Source organism: Sinohyriopsis cumingii, chromosome 1, assembly GCF_028554795.1.
Source record: "Sinohyriopsis cumingii isolate HCF-2022 chromosome 1, ASM2855479v2, whole genome shotgun sequence".
In the NCBI taxonomy this organism is placed as follows: Eukaryota; Metazoa; Mollusca; class Bivalvia; order Unionida; family Unionidae; genus Sinohyriopsis; species Sinohyriopsis cumingii.
In genome coordinates this window covers 104,531,744-104,557,309 of record NC_142961.1, presented here as the reverse complement: position 1 = coordinate 104,557,309, position 25,566 = coordinate 104,531,744, and the positions used below count along the sequence as shown (strand labels likewise).

General features: G+C 35.6%; 1 protein-coding gene across 1 annotated transcript; it reads right to left on the bottom strand.

Moving 5' to 3' along the window:
* Positions 1-2,774: 2,774 nt before the first annotated feature.
* On the bottom strand, positions 2,775-11,232 carry LOC149807489 (neuronal acetylcholine receptor subunit alpha-6-like). Its single transcript, XM_089967108.1, has 2 exons — positions 10,426-11,232; positions 2,775-3,917 (listed from the first exon to the last, which is right to left on the bottom strand). Exons 1-2 carry the CDS (start codon positions 10,876-10,878, stop codon positions 3,075-3,077), a joined length of 1,296 nt encoding a protein of 431 aa, XP_089823234.1. The 5' UTR covers positions 10,879-11,232; the 3' UTR covers positions 2,775-3,074.
* Positions 11,233-25,566: the final 14,334 nt, after the last annotated feature.

Genomic DNA, 25,566 nt, shown 5'->3' with positions numbered 1-25,566 from the left:
TACATAACTGAAGCATAAGTAATTTTCAAGAATTAAATTTGCTTTAAAAGTTGGACAAATGTGCCGTTAGAAGAACGGTCTATATCCGGCTGATACATATACAAAAACTGATCTGGCATAGGAGTGTTTAGACTTGTTTCAATAAACCTGATATCTGCAGTTAATCTTCCATTGTTACGTAGATAGTACGAATTATTACACATTATTGTATATAGTTTAGTTTCATAGAAACTTAGATCGAGGACCAATTTATCTATGTACAGTCTTTGACTGTGAACAGTTATACCTATCAAGAAAGGACAATGACGGGTAACAAGAAGAGATACAAAAAGTCTACCTTTTGCTGTCGGGAATGGAACAGGTTCGCTTGTCCCGCAAGGGTACATAATACAAGACTAAACTGTCCGACCAGCTAAGTTGGTTAGTAAATTAACTTATAAACCCTTCTTCCCATACATTTACATTCGACCTCTAATCACCCAGATTCTCAGATCATAGTGACATCAATCATGTTCACTACACAATCAGGTATGAGAATTAGAAGAGTCAGCAAATGCAGCAGTGGTGGATGCACACTGTAGTGTTCCGGTACCGAACCTGGTTCGTCTCTCACATAGTCAAGCGAATGTACCGCCAGACTAAAGCATCAAGACCAGCTAAGCTGTTAGCAAGTAAACTAGTATACTGTAATATACAAAAGGTCTTACCACAGAGTGAATCAAACAACTGCTGCTTTATTCTGGCTTTAGGTCTATCTTTCCCCTATTTCCAAAGACATCAAGATATTAGTTGTCAACATAAAGTTTCTTTGAAGCACAAATACCACCTATAATTTTCCCTAATCACCTAATGAACACAAATTAACGAAACTAATTTTAAACTTGCAAATTTTTTCTTGCTTCACATTCTGTGTGTGTGTCCGCGCGCGTGTGTGTATGATCCATCAGAAAAACTTTCCAAACCGTAGATCGGTACTACACGCCATGCACCAGAAATACGATCCCAAACACATAATACAAAGTACTATTTCTAGCTCAAATTACTAAAACACTTATATGTATGAGTATTACGAAAATTGATTACATTAAAGAAATTAGGAATGGCCCATTTTACAAAACTGATGCACGCTACCATAATGTCTCGCGAATACTATACATTATGACGTCTGGTCCTAGAAATTACTAATGACTCAGTTTGAGATATATATTCCCAACACATAATCAACAAATGATAGCTAAAATCTAACAAATCTATAAATGTAGACCTAAATACAAAGATCAGATATTTTAGGTGACTACAACGTAACCACGACAATTCGAGAAGAAAGAGCATACCTCCTACAGAACAATGGATTTCTACAAAACTACAAGTCGCTAGGGACCTAGTGCCCATGCTAAATAGCGACAATTTCGTCGTCGTTTTTAGTCCATGCTAGCGGACACTGCATCCTAAAATCAACATCACTTTTAAAACACAAATGCTACAGCGATAGAACAACATCTAAACAACCACAATTAAAAACATTACATTTCTCACCACAAAGCACAGAAAGTTAATAACAATACTGAGCCCTTTAACATATCATGGCGTTATTTAAGACGGCTCCCCTAAAAGTACAAAACCGAATTCTAATATACATAAATCAAGTTCTAAGCGGTACACTATTGACTTTTAACCAGTACTTGTGGAAGTTAAGCATGCACGTGATTAATCCACAAACAACTTACACAAAAAGCTGTATATGCCTTCAAATATGAATCTCAGAATCAAATAAAATAATTATAAATATCAATTAATTCAGGAAGCCATCTGCCTTCTCCGTGCGGCTCTGTCTATTCAACCCGCCTCATTGCGCCGTCCCTGACCCAACCATTTAGCAACCAAATGGACACAGCTCTTGTCTACTCTTATATTAATTTTCCTGTTGCGGAATAAAATGACCATTATTTTGCCAACTTATGTTTGCTAATCAAGAACATGCGCGCAGGTACTGGAATTTTGTAATATCCCTACAGTTTAGAAAGTAACTGACAAACGTTTAATAAGTTTGCGTTTAGTGAAAACGGGGTGAGGGTAGATGTAGGGTAGGGGATATTGGGAGGATGGTTGAATCAGAAGGTTCTTTTTTAATCAGTCAAACAAACTCAAATATAAATTCATGAATGCTGACAGGGAAGGAAATCACTTCAAAACCATTTTGATTATTTTAATTCACGCACGAGAGATTTTGAGGAATTACTAATTTATTTTCAAACTAACTGGCCTGATGTCTAGTAAAAAAAGACTACGTCCGCTACTACGCACTCTTAGAACGACCGGATCGCCCTCTCTAAAAAAATACTCCACTCCACCCCAAATTGCATCCTGTCGGTAGCAATAAAATAGAACAGGCTCATAAAGGACTATATTTGTTCACTTTTAAATGGACACTAAAAGAAACCAAGCCTAGATTGGTATCTCAAGACATGTACCCCAGAACACTACACAAATCTGATACAACGGATTATTCCAAGATAACATTATTAAACACTTATTTATTCAAACATATGAGAACTTTTCCTTATGCTAAGAAATCAGGGAGGGTCCACTTTGTGACAAATTAAACCATGCTACCACTAAGTCTCGTGAATACTATACATTATGACCATTACGCATAACAACTGGAACATGTATAGGGTTGAGAAAAATATTCACAATACTGACTCCCCATAATCAACAAATAATATCTAACTAGCTAATAATAACTAGCAATAAACGGGAACGTAAAATACAAATATCACATACCTAGGTTTATTTCAATACATCGACGTCTACAACAGAGGACAGTTTTATTTCCCTTTATCGACAGATTGCATAGATGTATATATGTTTGATATATCTAAGGCCCATGCAAATATAACGTTCATAAATGTTGAGTTTTATGTCCTGGTGTCCTGTATAAGAAGATAGCCGCCAATACTGAGTTCACTGAAGAATAAGATAGAATAAAGTAAATTCACAGTGACTCAACACTGAAAGAAAAGGAAGATAATGAGAAGTTTTATGTCTTAGTTGTGGTGGAAAGAAAGTCGTTGTTATGCAGCATTTTTTGAACAGATGTAAAATATTGTCACTGTGGTGATAAATGTTGCTATAAAGAAAATCCAAAAGAAAATGAAGTCGAGGGCATTGCAGATGTGATTCCACGTGATTTTAGGCTTCTCATCTGGTGTTGGTGATTTTGACGTTTTGATTGCAGAAGTTGCTTCTTCAGTAGAAACTGTGTAACCAGAATCAAAATTAGGAACCTCAGCCTCGCTCATCATTGCCGGATGCACCTTTTTATATCTTCTGCATCGGACTATATCCACAATCCCTTGAAGTCTAATCAGCCATGACGGGATTGGGTCCTCATCAACATCCCTAAAATTCAGACGAAGTATAAACAGCGTCAAAATGACGATCAAAGTACTGAAACCGGTCATTAGTACCAAGTAAATACCGAGGAAGGAAACTTTTTCTGAATTCTGTGGCAATGTTGTTGTGACGATTGTCAAAAAGACAGCCAAAGCAAGAAATACTGTCACAGAAAACGAAGCCTTTTCTCCGGATTCTGCCGGAAGTACGAATATGCAGAAGTTCAGAAGAGACAACATTATGACTGGTAAGATGACATTTAACAAAAAGAAAAGTGGTTTTCTTTTTAATTTGATTGAAAATAAAACTACAGCGTCAGCGGATTCCTGTAACATATCTACGCTCGTGTCAACAATTGACCATTCCGAATTTTCTTCGTATTGATCCAGGAGAATTCCCTTCTTCCCCTCCTTAACATTTACTTCCACTTTCGTGTAACTCCATGCCACAAATTTCAGGGTACAAGTCTGAATATCAAACGGAAAGTAGGTAATATCAACTCCGCATGTTGACTCAAAAATCTGGAAAAGAACTTGAGCAAATTAATGGAGGCCAAATGAATTGTTTTCAAATTGTAATGAATTTTTTAATTCTCAGTAAGTTCTAAGGACTGACTCATCAGGATGGTTCAAACTGTAGCCCACTCTCATGACACATTTACGGCCCTTCCTTAGATTCGTGGTGAAGCATAAGGATACAGTGATGTCCCATAAATGGTCGTTGAGTACTTGATATACAATGCAAAGAATCTTACATGAGTGCTCATTTCCAATTGACTTTATGAAACGAGTCTAAACGTTTCTAAGTTTGCGAGCCTTTAATACTGATTCCATTTTACCTACCACAGTCTAGCTTAGTACAATTACTTTGACATGCAATGCGAGGCCTACTTTGTTACGCCTTTCCTTTATGTGACGTTATGATGCCGTCTGTAACTTGAGGACGGGTTAGTACAAGTGCTACATATATGAGAATCATCGGAAAGGTATATTAACGTAAATCACACAGTATTCATGTTATAAATAAAAAATTTTCAAACGTAAAATAGCTTTGTTAGAAAGAGTATACATAATGTTCCAGGGTGCCAAGTAAGTTAAAGGCCACTGAAGTGGATTAACCAGCGTTTGTAAATATGGTTCCATAAATCTAGCCCGTGATTCCCAAAAACTGAAAGGAGTGGTTTTGAAAATTAAACTTTACTAATTTGTCCGAAAACTACATTACAATCTCCAGACTTTCTATGTTAGGCCCAGGTCCATATTTCACAAGCGTAAATCTTATAGCTGAGTCTAGACTTAATAATTCTTGACATTAAGTCGGACTTAAGGACGAAGTGCACAGTTCAAAAAAGTACTTCCGCGCAATAACCTAGTGTTCGTTTTCGAACGAAGATTTTGTTTAAATAATATGAAAATATCGAACAATTTAGAAACAAAGTGAATATACTTGAAATATATAAAATATTCAGGTTGAATCATAAATAGAACTTATAGGCAGATTTCCAGAAACCTTTACAGACCAGCACTGGTCCATCATGAGTGTGTTGGTAAATCTGTGACAGCAGTACTAACGATGTTTTGTTGCTTATGCAACTTTATTTCATTTGCAAAAGCATGCGATGTAACGCTATGTATGAGTGGATTCATAAAATTTGTTGTTGAAATAACGAGTGAGTTAATAAGCAGTATCACCCTTGTGAAGCGCCTTGGAATCTCAAAGTAGTTCGCACAAATCTTAAGGTCATTTAAACTGGTTATTAATTCATTCTTCATTTATCTAATAAATCTGAATTCATCTTGATTATTTACTATATAGTTGAATACCGTTGTTCTGTGTGATTATTTTTAAAGTTCCAACACGGACTTTATGGCAACAATTAATTGGTAGACCAATATATAGCGAAATTGATTTGTCTAACCGAAAGTACTAGTATCAACTTAAATGTTTGAAATTAATTGGCCATATCTTTAAAACTGTTTATTGGATTTTTAGAAAGGTTTTACATATATTTCCATCCACTGAGAATATATGGGCAGAGTACTACATGTTTAGAATAATATACAGTTCGTCAAAAAGTCACCTATAGACTTAGTCTGTACGATATATGATTTTATTGTTCAAGTGCCTAATAAAACGGATTTCTTTACACAAGGGCGGCATGTAAGGAAAAACATATTGTTGCGAAGACTGCCGTCGAGCCTCCGTACATTTGTTCTTACCATCGAATTTGTTCACCACAATCCTAAATACATTATTCGTCTTTCCTCAACATTCGTATCACTAAAGTTATGATTGCATATATTGTTCGTTACGAGACAACACGCCACTAACGAATCTGAGAAAGAAAGGTGTTCACTTTAGTTGTTCTGTTCGTTTAGCAACGTTTTCTCATCAAATAACAAAGCTACCACTATTTCTTTCCTGCTTTTGTAAAAGCATGAAAACGGTCCAGAAAAGACTTTGGCGAAAATGGGGTTGAGCCAGTAATGGTCACAGATCATTGAACCAAATTAATATTATTGCTGATACATGAGGATAGCGTTAAAATTCGAGGGAGAATGGTTCTTGTTAAACGCGGTAACAGTTGATCATATTTGTACAGAAAGAAATACCTACCCCAGATTAATATTTTACCCCAAATAAATCATCCAAACAATCATCTCAGATTATATCTTTACACAATTTTAAACACATCCGCAGACTGATGTTAATACAAGGATATAGGAAAATAAGAATGAATTATTTGTCCCGCTCTTATATACACACATATAGCCCTAAAACGTACTTTGTTCCAACTTTCTACATGCCATTTCACAATACCACATGTCGTAAATGTACCCATCTGACCGACCCATCCAATGGGAAATAACTTAGTTCTTATTTTCTACTCTGCATAAAATGGTACAGTGATATTGAGGCTAGGCGGATAGAAAACTTTATAATCCATTACGCGATTTTATGGTCATTCGAAATATTAAATCAGACTTTATCAAAGAAACAGGCGTGTTATTTTCGAAATTATCATAAAATTCCGTTGGAAACGCAAACACAGATAAAATAAATTCCAACTGACTATCAGCACAAAGTAGCTCAAATTACCTATCACTGCAAAGTATTGCAAAAACTCGAATACGACCAGACGATGTAAGCTTATACCCAATAACATGAAATGCCTTGTAACGTTGGTAAATTTCCTCAATAGGCTTTGCAGCATAGCTTGTAGTAATAGCTTCCAAAAATTGTTTCCGGTGTTTGCGCCGATACTTTTCTGCTTTGTTGCAATGAAATTCATATATCCAGTGAAGAGTGGATGTCATCGTTATATTAATACAAAAGACAATTGTCTAACTAATTTGCTGTTGGAGATAGTCATTACTGCTAGAGTATTAGGCATATCATCGGAAGTTTCATTCGTGTGACTCGTTTCAGACATTTCAGACCCTTTAGATGTTCCAAGTAATTTAGTCAACGTCAGAGTCTTCTCTTTTTCTTGTACAGTACAGTGTCAAATAAAGTTTGTATCTTTTTCTGCTCATGACGTTGCCCAAGTATGCATCGTTGTGTGGAGAGCATGGATCCACGTTATCGTCACGCTCCAAGTCAGTACTCAACAGAGTCTAGGGAAGCAAAAGATCCAACTTTCAAAACCGAATTCAGCAATGCATCCCGGTTACATGACATTACCAACAGCAGCCCCCGAAGTGGCAAGGTCCGCTGACTTTTAAGCCATTGGACCGGCCTTCCGAGTTTTATAACCGTCGAGGGTCTCTCAGCAGCCAAACGAACCATCATCAGTACTATAACCCACCGTCATAATATTGACATAATCTGTCTTCAGGAGACTCACGTAGCTGACCAGGTAGCAGCTTTGTTACATACCCACATTAGCCGAACCCGAGACTAGAACACACGCACACAGAGGTGAGTTGGCAGTGATCCGTAACGGAGAGCACTTTATACCATTTGACCTCTCCGGGTCTCGTTGTTTGAGGTTAGATCATCTCTAATTAATGCGCAACAGGTATTTATGTTGAAAGTCTCCCATAGGAATTATATGGAGATTTGTACTAGAAGGAAAACTCAGTTCGGATTTACATAATTAGGGAAAATTTGGTACGTCGGTATAATTTAGAGTGCTGGATATATATTATATTTAAATTCATATAGTTACAAGATCACTGATCTCAAAGAGGAATGTTCTTTGTATTCGACACGATCAGCAAGACATACACCAGTAACGCCATTGATTTGTCTGTCTTTGCGATCCATGAGTAAACCTCCTTACTGATCGAATTACTCCAAATACCTTTATTCCCAAAGTCCTAAAAAATAAATGTTTTGAAAATAACTTTGTTTTAAGTTGATGACATAGTTGGGAGACTTTGTATGAAGTGCTTGTGGTTTATTATTTTTGATATGTAAACACGTTTACATATCAAACCAAATGAGCCCTTGAAATCTTTGCTCAGTATTCTCATAAGCGAATGGTTATAACTGTTCAATATTACTTGCGCCATCATCTTGAACCATTTTATTTTACTAGTATGTCAATGGTTATTGGGAATGAAATGGCGACTATCATTAAATAGCATGGTATTGGTTACATGTGTCGGGATATGGCCCATTACTTAGAATTATCTAATTGCAAGACTAATGCCACAATATGATTATAAGTTCGGCAAATTAAACTGAACATGTCGGAGAGCTGAAAATATCAATGAAACCGTCCAGCACAAACATACTGAGTCTATCCAGATGAACGTGATGCATGTAATGCACAGAAATCCCCTTTAGATTACTGTTACCACGTGGTATGGATCTTGCACCACGCCCCCGGGACAAGTATGACCTGAATGTCAACCTATAGGTGTAAATAAACTCACTACTTTTATCATATTAATGTCGATAGATGCCGGTCTCTCACCTGACAGAAAGTTATATAATCACGGTATTCTTTCGAATCAAAATAATACAAATATCCGGCCGATAAATTATTCAATCTGGAAATCACAAAATCCGTATGAATGCATAAAGCACCATATGAATGCATTCTCAACAACACCTCTGGATGAAGAGCAATTTTTGCATCAGTGATCATCCAATCGGACACATTTTTAGCAAATGGAATGGTGTTACTTCTACCGTATTAAATACTGCATCTGCGGTGAATGTCCGTTCCGTGATCGACACACGTTTCGGCTGAAAAGTTGTAAACAGTCTCATCGAAATCCATGTAGCTATTGCTCACTAAATCTGTAAATGAATCATGTCTTTTCATGAATTCACATTACATTATTATTATTACCAGTTTGATTTTCTCTGTCCCATATTGTCCTGAAACTGAAAACAAGCTGTATTGAGCTGAATGTCAAATTGAATTTCATATAGAGAGGGATAATTGTATTTGGGGTTGTGTCGAATATATAAAGGAATGTGTATATCAGTAGATGAGAGAGGACTGGTAATAAACTTTGCCACTGAAGTGTTAGTTATGCATAGTATGCAGTGGACATAGCCCTCTTCGGCAGTGTGTGTGTGTGAAATCAGACTTTATCAAATAAACAAGGTGTTATTTTCAAAATTATCATAAAATTCCGTTGCAAACGCAAACACAGATAAAATAAATTCAAACTATCGGCAAAAATTAGCTCAAATGATCTATTACTGCAAAGCATAGTACTAACTCGAATGCGATCTGACACTGTACGCATATACACAATTACATGAAATGTCTTGGAGCGTTGGTAAACTTCCTCAATAGATTTTGCGCCGCTACTCTTCTGCTTTGTTGTAATCAAATTCATACAGCTACTGAAAAGTGGATGCCATCGTTATATTAATACTAAAATATTTGTCTAATTGATTTGCTCTTGGAAATCTTCATTATTGATAGAGTATTAGTCATATAATCGAAAGTTTTATTCGTGTAACTCGTTTCAGACGTGTAATTTCGTCAATGTCAGAGATCACTTTTATTCTTGTACAGTATCAAATAAAGTTTTTATCTTTTTCCGCCCATAAGCTTGACCAAGTATGCATCGTTGCTGTTCTAAGATAATTTCTACGTTAATTAATGTATGTTCCGAAAATGTGTTTGAGAACGTATATAATATTTTTGGGCCTCATTCATAAATCTGTATGATGAATTCAAACGAAAAAGTGATTACAGTTTTTACCCCGTGTTTATATGATCCCGAAAATCGATGCCATTATTTGAGACCTCCGTTAATTCTTTCAACATAGTATGACCCTCGATTGTGTCATAAGCATTTGTGAGGGTTAATGAGGTCAATGGCTCTATCTTGTTTGACTCTGGCCACTTGTTTAGCCACTTTATTTGGTTACTTGTCTGCGTACTTATTTGTGCACTGTACTTTTGTGGATTGATAATAGACGGGTTGGACATTTATGTTAAAATGAACAAAATTCAATTGGATGGAGACTGTGGCCTAGAAAAGTAATGAAAATATAAAACGACTATGATCACAATCCTCAAAATCGTTTTAAAATTGTATTACAAAATGATGTTTTAATATTTGGGGTGTCACATAAAAATCAATTAAAGAAGACACAACATTACTGCTTGAATTAGGAACTGAAAGAAAACTTGATTCCAAAAGATTCTGCGGGAAATGCTCAGAAGAACTAAATAAAACAGTGAAATGACCAAGAACAGGTAAATGCTTCTCAAATAATTTTTTTAAAGTGTTTTAGATGAAATGGTTCTAAACTTAGCTCAAGTTCGTTTGACATAAGGAAAGAAAGGTGTACGAGTAGAATATATTTATAACACTACTCGTTACGTATTTATTCATAATATATATTTATAAACCCTTAGTTATATACATGAATATGTTTTTCCAGTCTAGTTTCAGTACGTATACATTAAGAAAATATGGTCATTTCCAAAAGTTTAGAACTGTGTGAATTTAACAAGGGGCATCTAGACTATTTCATTTAAAGATTTTAAATAATCAAAATATTTTGTAATATGGTACATTTTGACATTTTATAGAAAGAAATACCTACCCCAAGAGGATACCAAGACACAGTGCCATCACTCAACACGTAAACAAACAAACTACTTGAGCCAAGTTCTTTCAATTTGGATACGCCATTTTGCAGAGATATGTCCGGTTTCCACACGTTGTCCTGAGGAATAAATGTACCTGTCAGGTTGCCATAAGTCGATGGGGTCCATTGTAGATAATTATCGTTCCATCTAATAAAAAGGTAACCGGAAGTGGTCAGTTTTTCCTTCTGCGAGTCAAAGTTAATAATGCTTGTAAGATGAAAGTCAATAAAAACATCGGTTGCCTTATTTTGCTCGTAAGTAGGTCTAACAGCCTTATTATAGGCAGACGCATTAAAAATTTGGGATAAAAGATTCTTTGCATCATCCGATGTTTGAGCATTGACTTTAGGAATGTGCACGATCACTAAGAATAGCAACACCATTGAATTTAGTTTCCGATGCGTCATATCGGATTGATCACAAATGTATGCGCACTAGAAAATCTATGATAATGCTTTTAAACAACTAGACAAAACACCTGTTTAGCAGTCCATAAATAAATGGATATTTGTATTCCAAACAATTTGTCATGGTCCAGATACAGTAAAATAAATGTACCTTTTTACACTTATTTTAAACACTTTAGACAGTATAATCCATTCTTGATTTTTAAAAATGTATCATAGTAAGTTATCCCGATTCAGGTTTGGTGTGTGCTAAGTCCAATTTCACGGTTAATGAGATTCATCTCTTTCGGCTACCGATATAAGCTTTGACGCGTCGTTTCTTACTGGAAAATTTCAGTGTCGCAATTCGTTGAGTGATATCACACACTGATATCACTCGGTGCATTGAATGGAAAATGAATACCATGTATGATTGAGAAAAAGGTTTCAAATTTCTTATTCAACCTAAATTATCTACACGGAACTTGAGTCTAAAGAACATTCCTGTTAAGATAGAAATGCATAATAATGAAGACAGTTTTTAGTGACTTTCTTTAATGTAAAAAGATTATGTAGGCCAACTACACTTATCTGTTTAAAAACTGGTCTTGTGAGTAATCCTGAAATTTGAGTACGATACTACTCACGCTCAAGCTCAAAACCCCAAATTTAAATATGGCTCTTTGGGTTTTATTATATCACTGAATTTTAACCACGGTGCATGGAATTCATCATTGAAATGTATACATAGTACATGAAATTTAATTATATTGCTGAAATTTAAATATGGTACATGAAGTATAACTACATCATTGAAATTTAGGTATGATACACAGAGTATAAATAGGTCAACGAAATTTAAATATGGTACATTGAGTGTAATGCAATATGGTACAGCAGCATAATGACAGGAGTATAATGACATCATTGACATTTAAATATGGCACCTGTTGTATAATTACTGTGTTGAAATTTAAATATGGTACATGGGGTATAATTACTTTGTTAAAATGTAAATATGGTACATTGTTATAATTACTTTGTTGAAATTTAAATATGGTACATGGGGTATAATGGCATCACTGACATTTAAATATGGTACATGGGGTATAATTAAAGCATTTAAATTTGCATGATACATGGGGTCTAGTTACATCATTACATCATTGAAATTTACCAAATGAGCCGGTCGATCGTGGTCTAAGCTGGCCATTTTACTGGTGACTTCAAACTAAAGTCGCAGGCCCTACCTGCTTGTGTAATGCTACTCCAGATTTGTGTCGACGCTTAGAGTAAAGACAATATGTCCCCTGATCAATGGTGTCACAGTTATAGCCAATGGTCAAATAACTAAATGTCTAACTCATGGCAAACGGATGTATGATTGATTATACAGTAGCAGGCTGAAGCGAACTTTGTCTCTGTACTTTCATTTTATTTATCGGATTGGATACTCGGAAAGAACAAACAAGTAGACAGTTAATATGGTAATGTATGTTTCTTTCGGAAACATTACTCTCCCATCCCCATCTCTCTCTCTCTCTCTCTCTCTCTCTCTCTCTCGGTCCAAACATATGTTATTGCCTAAAATAATAAAATAATATATTTGCGAAAGGATAAGAAGCAAGTTAACAAGAACGAACAGCGTTTCTCATGATTGCGCAAAAGAGAATCACATGACAAATGAAATAATTAATAACATGAAGTCAAATATAGAATAAATATGGAAACGGAAAAGACAAACAAAGATGGAATGATAGTTTGATTCAAGATTCAATCCATAGTAGTAGCGAAGGAAATGAAAGAAAAGGGATGGATTCCGCCACAACTTCGCTAGCCAAAGTTCCGATATGTTAACCATATCTATACCTTGGCGGATCGATCAGATATTTGGGTACTTTGTCATGGAGACATCTAACAGATTTCATCATTAGTATGTAAAGCCACGTAAGCAATGGCATGTAACAGCGGTGCATTGTTACTTTGTACGTTGGCCGAAAATTGTTGAGGTAATTGACTTCAAAAGGAAGCATTGTAAGTTTAACACCGAATGTATGACAACGTACCAAAGAGAGGTCATTACAGGTGTATTTAACGCTAAGGGTGTATTTGTACAAACACGGACTAGCAGAGGAAAATTGCTTATTTATCAGCCCATTCTAGTTGTGTGCTCCCCTTGTATCGATCATGCAGGGATAGTGTTCTTTGTTTGACTACTTGATTTGGATTGGATGCGGTATCTTGCTACCGCATCCAGTGAAACTGACAAACTTAGGCACTGAAATGTATGATCGATCCGCAAGGTGTAGCCGACAGGATTGACAAATCGAACCTTGGCTAGCGATGATGACTTTACCCATCTTATTACTCACTCCTTACCTCTATGTTGTCTCTTGTTTGTTCTCTCTCTCTCTCTCTCTCTTTCTCTCTCTCTCTCTCTCTCTCTCTCTCTCTCTCTGTAATGAGGGACATATAGACATATGAGTTAATATATAGTGTTCAAAGAAATCATATCCCATAATATTAAGTCAATAACATTAGACCGTACACTCGTCTAAGCTAATCATGAAATTCTTTTCATTGGAAACTTGGCCATAGTATCAGAATTTTTCTAACCGAAACGAACAGCGCCAAGTACACCCCCAGGAGAAAACCCGAGGTTGCTAAAACGCACCCACACTACGTGGTTTCGTAGTGTGAGATGTACATGGGCTGCTGCCGTCCCCATATTTATATAGGAAAAACCCTACCATAGGTACCGTCGACAGTATGTCCGTTACGAGAGTCGAACCTCAGACCCCCAGAATGATAGTCAACTGCGCTACCATTTGCGCTATGGTTCCTAATCTGATTCCATACTCTTTAAAAGTTATTATATAGTTAACCATCACTGAAGAAATCAGTACTGGGTATTTATCTCTACAAACTTAATATTAAATCATTCGATAAAACAAATGAACTCAGTATAAATAATTTTTCAGTTCTGAACACAGATAAAACGTGCAAGTCAGATTTAAAAAGTTAGTTATTTTTCGGGATAATGTATGTACCGGAAAAACGTTCTGGCTACTTGTTATTATCGCAGAAGACATGCATCATATAACACGAGTATCGATAAATGGACCATTACCGGATTTTAACTACCACACTGCAGACATCGTAGCGAACCAGGAAAACCGAACGAATTTAATTAAAAAATATATTGTTTGTGCAAAATCCAGTCACTGATATAAGGGAGATAATTGATACTATTCCTGTAAGACAACGGAAAATAAGTGATATTCTTCCCGTTAGCCAGCTCTAGACAGATCAAAATTAAACACGGTTTTGTCGAACTCAACTGACTTTAGAAACACACAGAAAAAATATTATTTACAAATTTATATTTATGTGCAACAATTTTCCGCTTACGATGGTAAACACGTATGCGGATCCTTGACACGGTCAAAGGGAAGTAATTCAATTACATGAGTATGCTCAACGGAGTTATCCCCCTTCCTCAGATAAGAAGTGTACTCGTACAATACGGATCCAAATATTAAATAAATAGTTAATAAATATAATTCGATTTAAATATTCTCTCTTTACCCGTCTCTAAATTTAACGATAAAACTGCTTTGGCACTCTTATTATTACAACCGGTGTTTCCAAGTCTACAATTTTGACTTTGCGTGACAATTCTCAGATTGGATAAATTATTATTAAGTTTGATTCCATCAATATCATCAAATACAAGACCATTTTTAATTATCCAAAACAACATTCGAAAATAAATCTGTGACAATAATATCCTTTCTTCCTATCAACAGTAAACTGGAGATAACCAGTATTGCTAATAACACCAACTGGTCTCTTAAACCTGCAATTTCTGACCACACCATTACGATTTACCTCGTATTTCGTTATTATAGGATGCTTCACAAACTCGTTCATATTTTGCTCCATTTGTATAATAATAGTATTTGCTTAAATCATAATTTGCCTGAAAACTTAAATAGTCTTCTACGGATTTTATAGATCTGTCATTGTCATTATTTTTTTTATCATAATATCTTTTAAGTTCTCTGTATCGCTTACCACCACAGCGTGCACATAATTGTGTTTTCCTTGTACTCCAGCACCACATCGCAGGCACGGTATTGGTCCTAAACTTCCATGGTGAACGCTCTGCAAGTGTTGTCCGCAGAATTCTTTTTTTACAGAATTTATTACAGCGAGCTAATGAACCGATCATCAACAATTTGCATTGAGACATTATTATAATATTTTTCATTTAAATACTTGTTTGAAATATAATATGAGCGTGTTCGATAGACTGTCCCGAATCAAGCCCTGGAGCGCAGATAAATTTAATCTCGACAGAATATCTCGGGTACGGAGATTGTTCTGTGTACTTTGAGAGATTCGGTATCCGACGCATGAAATGACACGAGTATCAATAAATGGACCATTACCGGATTTTGACCTGACTGGATTCGCTCGTATCGAGTTATTCGAGTTTGCTATGGGACTTCGTCCAATTTGTTATGTTTGGTTTGGAAAACATTTTTCAGAAAAAATGTGGGTATCAATAGTGCTGTTACGGTATATCCTTGATTGTGCGATGTTAATATCGTTGACGATCATCGAAGCAATTATATCATATCGGAAACAAACCGAAGTTTGGTTACCACAACAAAAACAGTATTCTGATGATGAAAACCCGGATAAAACAGATTACGAGAATAAAATTACGAAAGATCTTGGCAGAAAAATAATTGGCAAGTTCACTCAAGGAGGATCATACGATCATAAACGACATTGTGCAAGATTGATCATGGACGATGCTGAGTTAGATTTTATAATCGCTGATACAACGAAGAAGAACACGTTTTAAATCGAGAAATAGCTTTCTTGTCAAATGGAACTAAACTAGGTGCAATTGTGAGCTACACGGACGGTGAGTCACCTCAGTATACTCATTTAAGATCATCGATGCTCGCATATGTTTCGATAAATCTGTTATCGATGATAAATAAGGTTTCTATGTTTGCTGTCAGAGTTGCCACGGACTCGTTTCATATCAATAAAGAATATTCAGGATTGCTAGAACAACTACATATCGATACTTGTGCACAGTGGGGTTCGTATAGAATAAAAAAAGAAAACATACTCGATTATTCCGAATCCGCTGATGTTACGATTAAAGATATTTATTTTAAAAAATATCAAACATTAAAGCTATCTTCTGCACCATCGGTGTACGATCCAATAACCAGAAATAAAACGGTTTATCTCAACGGACTAGGGGGTTCTGGTAAGACGACTCGAGCAATCGAATTATTTTCAGAATTCAGATATGATCGTTTTAACTCCTACACATAGACTCGCGCGAGAGATGAAACAACGAGGAGTACAATCGTGTACTTATCACAGTTTCTTTCGATGAAAGGGTGACGCATGGACTTCTTCGAGGATGGGTGAAAAATATATTCCGAGGATTATCGTTTGGGATGAAATATGTGCAGTACCGTTAGAAACATTAAAAACGTTTCTTGATTGGTTATTAACAAGAAATACTGCTGTGATAATGTGTGGCGATCACGGTCAACCACCATCTTTTGTTGGACCATCTCCACATGATTGGCTGAAAGATTTTGTTGACCACTTCAAAGAAGTGACTGATGATCATAGAGCACTTGATCCAGAATTAAGGGAGTTTAAAAAATTAATCAGACTACGACCAAATAAAATTTAATGTGAAGTAATGCGTGAAGTGATTTCAAAAACACCCATGAACGACTTTTTGCGCGCGTGGAGACCAAACGATTTGATAGTTGCAAGTAGAAAAATAGTCAGAGACACACTTCAGCAGCGGTTGTTTCAATGCCGTTATGTTATCGACCAGGAGATACACGGCGGCAAAATATTGATGTTGATATACCAGGACAGACCGAGAAACAGAATTTAGTGTTGAATGATATTGTGGCAGTCGATGTCAATGTTGTTGAGGATGCGCTAAAAACAAATAAATCCCCGTGGACGCTAGGATACGCGATGACGATTCATTCATCTCAAGGATTAACTATCTCTGAAACAGTTGTTTGGATCGTCGATGATCGTATCGAATAGTCAAATTTGGTTTATCTTGCAGTATCTAGGGTTAGAAGAATATCTCAACTACGAAGGATTACCCTGGACGAGTCAGTGATCAATGATGATGATGTTGACGGTGACATTATAAAATAAAAATTAGCTGGTTATAAACAGTGTGATAAAAATAATAAACGTGATTTTGATCTTGACGTTGAATTTATTAATATGCTGAAACAGCAGCAGAATAATCACTGTGCGAGTTGTAATTGTATAATGTTATGGCGGTATCTGAAAAATGATCCAAGACAATTTACCGTAGATAGGAAAGATAACTATCTTGGCCATACACGAGAAAACACTATGTTGACCTCTCTTGAATGTAATCGACGTAGGGGTGCTAGTTAAGTGATTGCGGTGGTAATTGTGTATCTTCAGGAATTATTTGCAGTTGTTCACGTACAAATCCACGTTGAGGAGCAGTTGAATCTAGTCTGTAGATTGCTGGTCTACCAGTGGATCTTGTTATGTTAGATATCTTGTGAGTCGTAATACTCCAAATAGGATCAGTCGCTTTTTTATTACCACCTTCAAGTTCACCTCGTTCATATAAATATCTCACAGTGACATTGCCCAGTATGGGTTGTGCTGAAAAATCACGTCGTTGTACGGGTATATGTTTTTTTGTGACTGCGCTAATAGGTTTCATGTTGGTCGTTCGAGTAATCTCATTATTTAATGCAGCTATCACACCTGGTAATCTTGCAACCCATTCGCGTGATCTCTTGTCCTGAATAAATTCCTTCGCGTATTGATATCCAAATAACCGCTCAGCAAGTGTTCGATTAAATCGTTCAACAATTGCCTGATCACGATGAATTGCAGTGTGCCCTCGTCTGATTTTGACATTATGCTGCTTCATCAACGATGATACTACACCTTGAAATTCTTTGCTAGGATCAACCTGTAATAGCTGTGGCCATCGTAATGGTCCTCGTTGATAAATTCGTTCAAACGCATCGGCTACTTCAGATGATGTTTTCGCTGATAATGGTTCCACTTCTTTGTATCTACTTGCAACGTCAATGACAGTTGACGCGTATTTGTATGTTATTTGACGTCTACGTACTTTAATCGTATCATAAGGTAAACACAGAATATCTGCCTGATGAACTTCATTAGGAACATTAACATCGAAATACGCGTACTGAATTCGTTTTGGTGATGGTAGGTAAATTTGCCATATTGCTTGTTCAGATAACCACGCTTTAGCAGTAGAATGTTTAACTGCTGCTGCATCAGTGAGTTTATTAATTGCTGCTTTGCCCCTCCAATATCCCCTTGGACTATAATAAATTGATTCCATTTATAATTAATTACCAGCCCCTAATACGAGTTTACCTTGCAGATTTTACTAACCAATTAGCTAATGATTCTCTGATATTTTTATTTTTTATGGAATCTAGCGAATGAATCAACTTCACATCTGCAATATGCCTATTTTGTAGATCTTTATTTTTATAAGCCACATCATGAACGTGACATGCTTTATCAATATCATTTATGGGATACTCATCGATCAGAATGATAGTAATAGGTCCATCTGGATTGGGTAAGACGCAATTATTACTTAATCTGATAATGAGATGGCTAAAATGGGATAAGTTATATTTGGTAGCATCATCAGTTGATGATCAACGACGTTATGATGTACTTAAAGATTTCAATGAAAGCGCAAGATTACTGGACGAAGATAAGGATGTTATAGAGTTTATAACCGATATTGATGAAGCGCTGAGCGTTGATGTTTTAGACGGATTTATTAATAATTTAGTTGTATACGATGATGTGATGCTGGACAAACAATCAAATACTGCCAGAATTTTTTCACGTGGCAGACATAAAAACACTGATGTGATTTATGTTACTCAGTGATACACACAAATACCAAAAGTAATCAGAGATAACTAATATTTTAGTTATGTTTAATGGAGTTGATACGCATACGTTGCTAAATATTCATCAAACTTGGTGTAGCGGTGACATGGATATAATTAAATTCAGAAACTTTTTGTCACAAGCACAATCAACCCAATACGGGTTTATAACAATAAATTTACATGATCCTAGAACAAGATATCGTATTGGACTTGATAAAAATTTTGGATAAATTGATAGCAGCAGAGAGGGCGGGACCTCTGGTATGTAAACACAACTCTCGGTCAGGTTAGTAGTGACCTCATTTTTTTATTATTTCAGAAGAAGCTTATACTTTAAGCAAATTAGGTTTCAGACAAGTGCTCTGTTCGACCTCTCTGCTGCTCGATGTATCATCACTCGGTATCATCAGATAATATTATTGACAGTGATTAAGAATTACAATGAGAATTTAATAGTGATTGTCATAACACAGTTGATAATGAACATATGATACAAAACGCAATTCACGGTAACCTATCCAAGGATACGGGCATACAAGAATTTTATTATTTAATGTGTTCATCATCATCATCATCATCATCATCATCATCATCGTTATCATCATCATCATCATCATCATCATCATCATCGAAATTCGTTAACAAATAGAGTGAAAGAGGTTTGTGAGGTCTTTGTTTTATGTGAACTTTATTCTGCCAACTTTGATGCGAATAATTCTTTGAATGGACGGGTTGCTCATTTTTTTTAGTTCTACCACAGAAAAGTGCGTATGTGCTCGTGCATGTTTGAGTATGTAGTAAGAGAAGTAACATGTATGTTTGTATTCTTTCTACATACCATATGCTTGATCGTCATTGATAATGGAATCATTCATGCGTGTAAAAATTACTAGAATCAAAGATACAAGTTGATTCGTATACAATTAGTTTTTAAGGTCTCGATGGGTATTGACAATAGCAGGACTTAAAACATTATATTAAAACATAATCTTGAGATTTAAATGTTTGCATTGCATAGCTTATTTCTTAGTACAAATATTGCAGTGTTCACACAACCCATACTTTATTTATTAGTACAAATATTAATTCAGCCTACTATTTCCAAGCATTCTCTTATAGAATCCAGGGATAGCACTTTCCGTTCTGTCTGGTGTATATTTATAATTCTCTCTCTCTCTCTCTCTTTCTTCCTTGAGAAACCCTCAAGCCAAAGAATTACAATAGTCATTGCGCCCATTTCATATCTGGAAAAAGTGGATGCTGGAATGATGATAAGACTGTTATGTAAGAACCTGATTCGTAGAGTGCCATTTCATGTGTTGATATGCGTTTACGTACTAGAAGCATTGAAAAAATACGGAATTGCAATTGATAAGCAAATGTATTATAAGGTTCATTCTATTTGTCCCGTAAATATTTTCGAAAAATTAACTGTATATCTACAAGACAGTGATCTAATTAGAGAGATAATCATAACATCAGCAGCTTAAAATATAGTCCAGCCTAGGACGCTTGAGATCCCAATAGCTTTAAAAAAAATTCCTCCTCGTAGATATACAATGGTTTATTATTACATATCCGAAATCATTCATTATTAAAAGATAAACAGAGCGCAGACCTTCATTCGCCACCCCGTGTAGTAACTTCATGGGGTATATTTGGAACATGTTTATCAGCAATGTTGAAAAATTGTTATAGTAAATGGATTTGCTTTCTTCTTTACTGTCGGGGATGGTTTTAATATACTTAAATCTTTCATCTTCTTATTTGTTTATTATAATTGATTAAGAAACGACCGGGGTGGAATGACAATATTGTGAAATAATCATAACGATATATCAGCTTTAATACGTCGCCACAGAAGAGACAATGATGAACCAAGTTTTGTACATGCAGTATCGATATTATTAGTCGCCATAGATGAAATTACGGACTCATCATCTAAACAGTCGGGTGTTTAACCGTCTTTGGTGTTCGTGTTTAAGGTTAGATTAATAATTACATATAAATCATAGATTTTGAAAGTTAGCTTAAAAAGTGTCATACCAGCTGACCATTGATAGAAAATAAGTTCCAACTGTCGACGAATATCTGTATCAAACCGGATAAACATGCATTGAACTATAACCTTGTTAATGGCCAAATAAACATCAACCCTGATCTGCCAATACTAATTCGAAGCCAGCTTAGAATCATTACATTTGCACATGAAAATGCTCTCTACAGCCAGCCAAGAAAACACTTAGGGATTGTTTCTACATCGAGGATGCGGAATTTGCGAAACCCACCCCAGTTGCATTCCACGTTCACTATGCCAAGATCAACGGTATTGTGTACCGATAGCGCATTGCATACACACGCACACAAAATACTTACACACCATACACATTCAAAACCTACTGACAGATGAATTTCAACCCGAGTACATTTATTGCCAGTGTCCACCTATAGGAGAATACATCCTCGCCTAGTGCATCGACTTTCACACTGCGAGACAGTAGTGTTTTGAGGCGTACTCTTTGAAGGCACTTTATGATATGTTTCCAAAGAGAAGATCGTAGGCTTTTGTAGGAATTGCGATTTTTATATTTTGAATTTTATACTCAATTGTATATACGTTTGAAAGAATTTTAACATCTTAACCCATTATTCTTCCTAGTCTAATACTCCTTGTTTTCATGTATTTGGAAGGGTGTATCTTTCTAAAAGGTCTGCAATTCGTTAATTTTATATATTTACCTTTATCCTTGTTTTCGCTTTTATAGAATGGTTTTATTCCTGAAGTCGTCGTTTAAACGTACTATATATATATATATATATATATATATATATATATATATATATATATATATAGTGTGTGTGTGTGTTTTAAACGTAGACTCCTAAGATAAAATAAGGGCTAGTCCGGGATACGAATTCCTGAAAAATATCTTAGAATATATATATATATATATATATATATATATATATATATATATATATATATATATATATATATCTGCAGCACATTCTAACCATTCTTCCCAAGCATATTAAAAGCGATCAAATGACCACAGGTCCTTGAAAATGTTAGAAACCGAATTTAGACAATCATTTAGGCATCCATCTGTGGAAAACGAGAACATTTTATGTTGATGCAAAATGTATCAGAAAGAGAATATTCTTAGGTAAATTTCACTGTTGCAAACAGATAGTATAACTTAAATAAATACAGTTGGAAGACCACTCATCAAAGTCTGGATACTTGTCGTCCTGACCCTATTGTAGCCTGTGGAAAAGAACTACAAGTAAGATTTCTAATCATAGCTTTCAAACTAATTTACAGTAAAGGTTCCAGTAGTCAAGTGCAAAGCGAGATTCCACTGCTACCAAAGTTTAAATTTGCATACAGGTTTACTACGTAAGATTTGTAATCAAAACCGATTTCACAGGCGTAGTTTTCGAGAAAAAATGGTATTGGATTGCATCGGATCTCGCAAGTCAGCTACGTTGATACCCATGGCTCTTTGTAAGTCTATTACATACTATACGTGTCAGCAACTTCGAACACTGCAAGGATAGAATAATACTGGAATTGTTTATCTATTGTTTATCTATGAAAGATGTAAACAAAAACTCGTATATTGGAATATCATCTGCCCCTTATATAAAGTCTTAAAAGAAACCTCCGCTGTATTTCGCCACCATTGACAATTATAACTGGCATTGCTTTTGTTCACCTTTGCAACATATGGCCGAGGTAGAAAACAGCAGCATATGTTGTACTCCGCCGGAGACGAATCACAATGCCCATGAAATGTATGCATATTCCCACAACTACATCTGAGGTTATATCTCGACTAGACGGGTATGGCCGGGTTATGTTCCAAACGCTAAAAATTATGCTACTATTTTCCGGTATGTTTTGCGATATCAGTATACTGAATCAACATGTTTTCTTACCCTCAAATTGCTTTCACAAGATATTATACCAAGATACTGATTAATTGCTGAATAGCTTTTTAAAACAAGGTAGTTTTAATAATAATAAAAATCATTTTCCGACATACATTTCTAGGGTCTTAGGTTAGCGTAGTCTCTAGTCTAATATATCCCTTTTGACACAAATAAGTAACTCTGCAATTAGAACGAGGCAATTTAAATAATAATTTGCAATACTTATTTATTTGAAAAACGGAATGAGTCTTCGGGAAAGGCTTTCTTGGCTAAGTTAAGAATGATATTCCAACCTGTATTTTATAATAGGTCAATACAATTTTTATTCTAGTTGTGAATCATTTCAAAGATGCACTATATGCATTTTTATGACAATAAAGTGAATTCCATCATTATATCCCGATATTTGTACTTTTTTAATGCAAATTGATTATATACTGATGAAAACATTCTTTCTCTGGAGCTGTGGACGCTAATATTTGCGATCGTAATTTGATGTCAACTGACAGTACCCTTCATTATCATATAAAGTCAAATAGAGACCAGAAAGAAACGTGGTCACAACTGACCTTTATTAACACACGAGAAGGGCATTGACGTTAGAATTTTCACGATGAAAATTTCAATGGGCTTTTTCTCATTGTTGTGGTCAGTTTATTTGAGTAATGTTCTTTTCTTCATGCCCAATTTATTGATGGTACAACTCTCAGAGAGAGAGAGAGAGAGAGAGAGAGAGAGAGAGAGAGAGATTATTCTAGCTCCCTTTTTTCAGGCTGAGTCACTCTTGCGATGTGGATCTTATATCGCTACTGTGCTGAGAGGTACTGAGAGCCACTTAGAGACACATCTCTAGATAAGACTATGAACATTTCTCTTACCTGTACAAATGAAGTCAGAATCTGAAGTCTTCAACGTAGCAATTCTGACTAGGCTGTCCAGAGCGGAATGTATAAATAGTTTTTTTTGCCCTGACAGAATGTCTGCTTTGTCATTATTATTTTGTCTTATAACACCTAGCTTCAACTTTCGTGTTCTTGGAGATCGAAGAACAGTGCGTGCTTCCGAAAAACTACGACGGGTTCTCCATTTTGCACTCCGCTTCCAATAATAGTTTGCCCTTTTCAACATTGCCTACGGTGCAAAAACCAGTATCTGGCTGTTATTTTATCTCATTATGCGTTTTGATGTAAGCGGCAGGGAATGTTACTGACCAAATAGTTTTACTTATTTTTTATGAAATGTTGTTGTTGTTGTTGTTGTTGTATGGATTAACGCCATTATTCAGCACAAGATAGGCTATACATGGTGGCCAGTATAAATGGTGGAGGAAGAACACAGGAAAACCCCGGAAAGAACCACCGACCCAAGAAAAGCTACTGGCAAGCTTTCTGACATGCTCACATTGGCCTAGCCCGAGACTTGAACCCACGCAGACAAATGTGAGATGGCTGTGATCCGGAACGGTGAGCGCTTTACACCACTCGTTGCCCCTCTTATGAAAATTATTGTTACCTATCTTTATTGGAATATACAAGAAACACAGTAATACGTGTTGGTGAAATGTACAAAAGTCGTGGCACATAGGAACAATAATAATATCTACTAAAGATATACAATTTGGGTTACAATAATTAAATTCTACCACGGATAGGCTTTATTAAAGGTATACAATTTTGAATCACAAAATTACTGATACCATGTTCACCGCTCAACCAATATTTAATGTTTTTGGAGTAATATAGTAACAACAGTAACAACTATCAAGATGACAAAAACAACAACAATATAACCTTAACAACATTAGAAAAGCAGTGTAAACAGGTGGAGGAAGGCGGCCACAACATAGACGATAACAACAAAAATAATAATAACATTACTAATAATGATAATAATAATAACGATGTGATGTACAGTATGGGAGGGGGAGATAAGAGGATCCACACCATACACACAATATCTGTTTTCTTCAAAATACACTTATTTCACTGGCTTTAGAAAGACTCTGTAAATTTAATCAATAGACGTTAAACGGACTGCCTATGTACTTTTAAACACTAACAGACTTTTGTTATAGAAAAATCGGATGGAAGTGTTAGCTTTAAATGTTTTGGACTTTGCGTTTATTACACAATTATAAAATACATTATGACAAAGATTTTGTAATGAGTAAATGACACAATATACACAATATACATATTCTGGCCGAAAAGCAGCATACATTTGTCTGTACTGCTCTACTGACGGTGAATTTAAATGTTGATCCATGTATACCTCCAGAGGCACTCTAAACCAAACTATCCAGACTGGTTTGCTGTATTGGTTTCTTTCTGACAGTTTTTGGGGCAACCACGCATAAACCAGCATTTACATTCGGCATAAGTCAGGACATGATCTACGTATCATCGAAGAACTACGACTTTACTGCAATTTATAGGTGCGTAAATAATAGAAAAGTCTCTTTCACCCTATTTACAAGTTATTTTCTGGATTTTCCACACAACTTTCTGTCGTCTTTACGATGATGATGACAATAATAAACACATTAATTAATAACTATTTACCTCCGTTTTTCTGGATATATTACTCCGAGATTTTTGTTTTTAAATTCTCATTTCTACTATTCATTGTGTATTGAGGAATATTGTTAAACCCTCAGGGTTACCCGTTAGCTCTGGTAATTCTGTAATATTAACCATTTATACCGAGTGATGACACGTAGATTGCAGGACAAGACTATATCAGGCTTACGTGTTAAAACAGT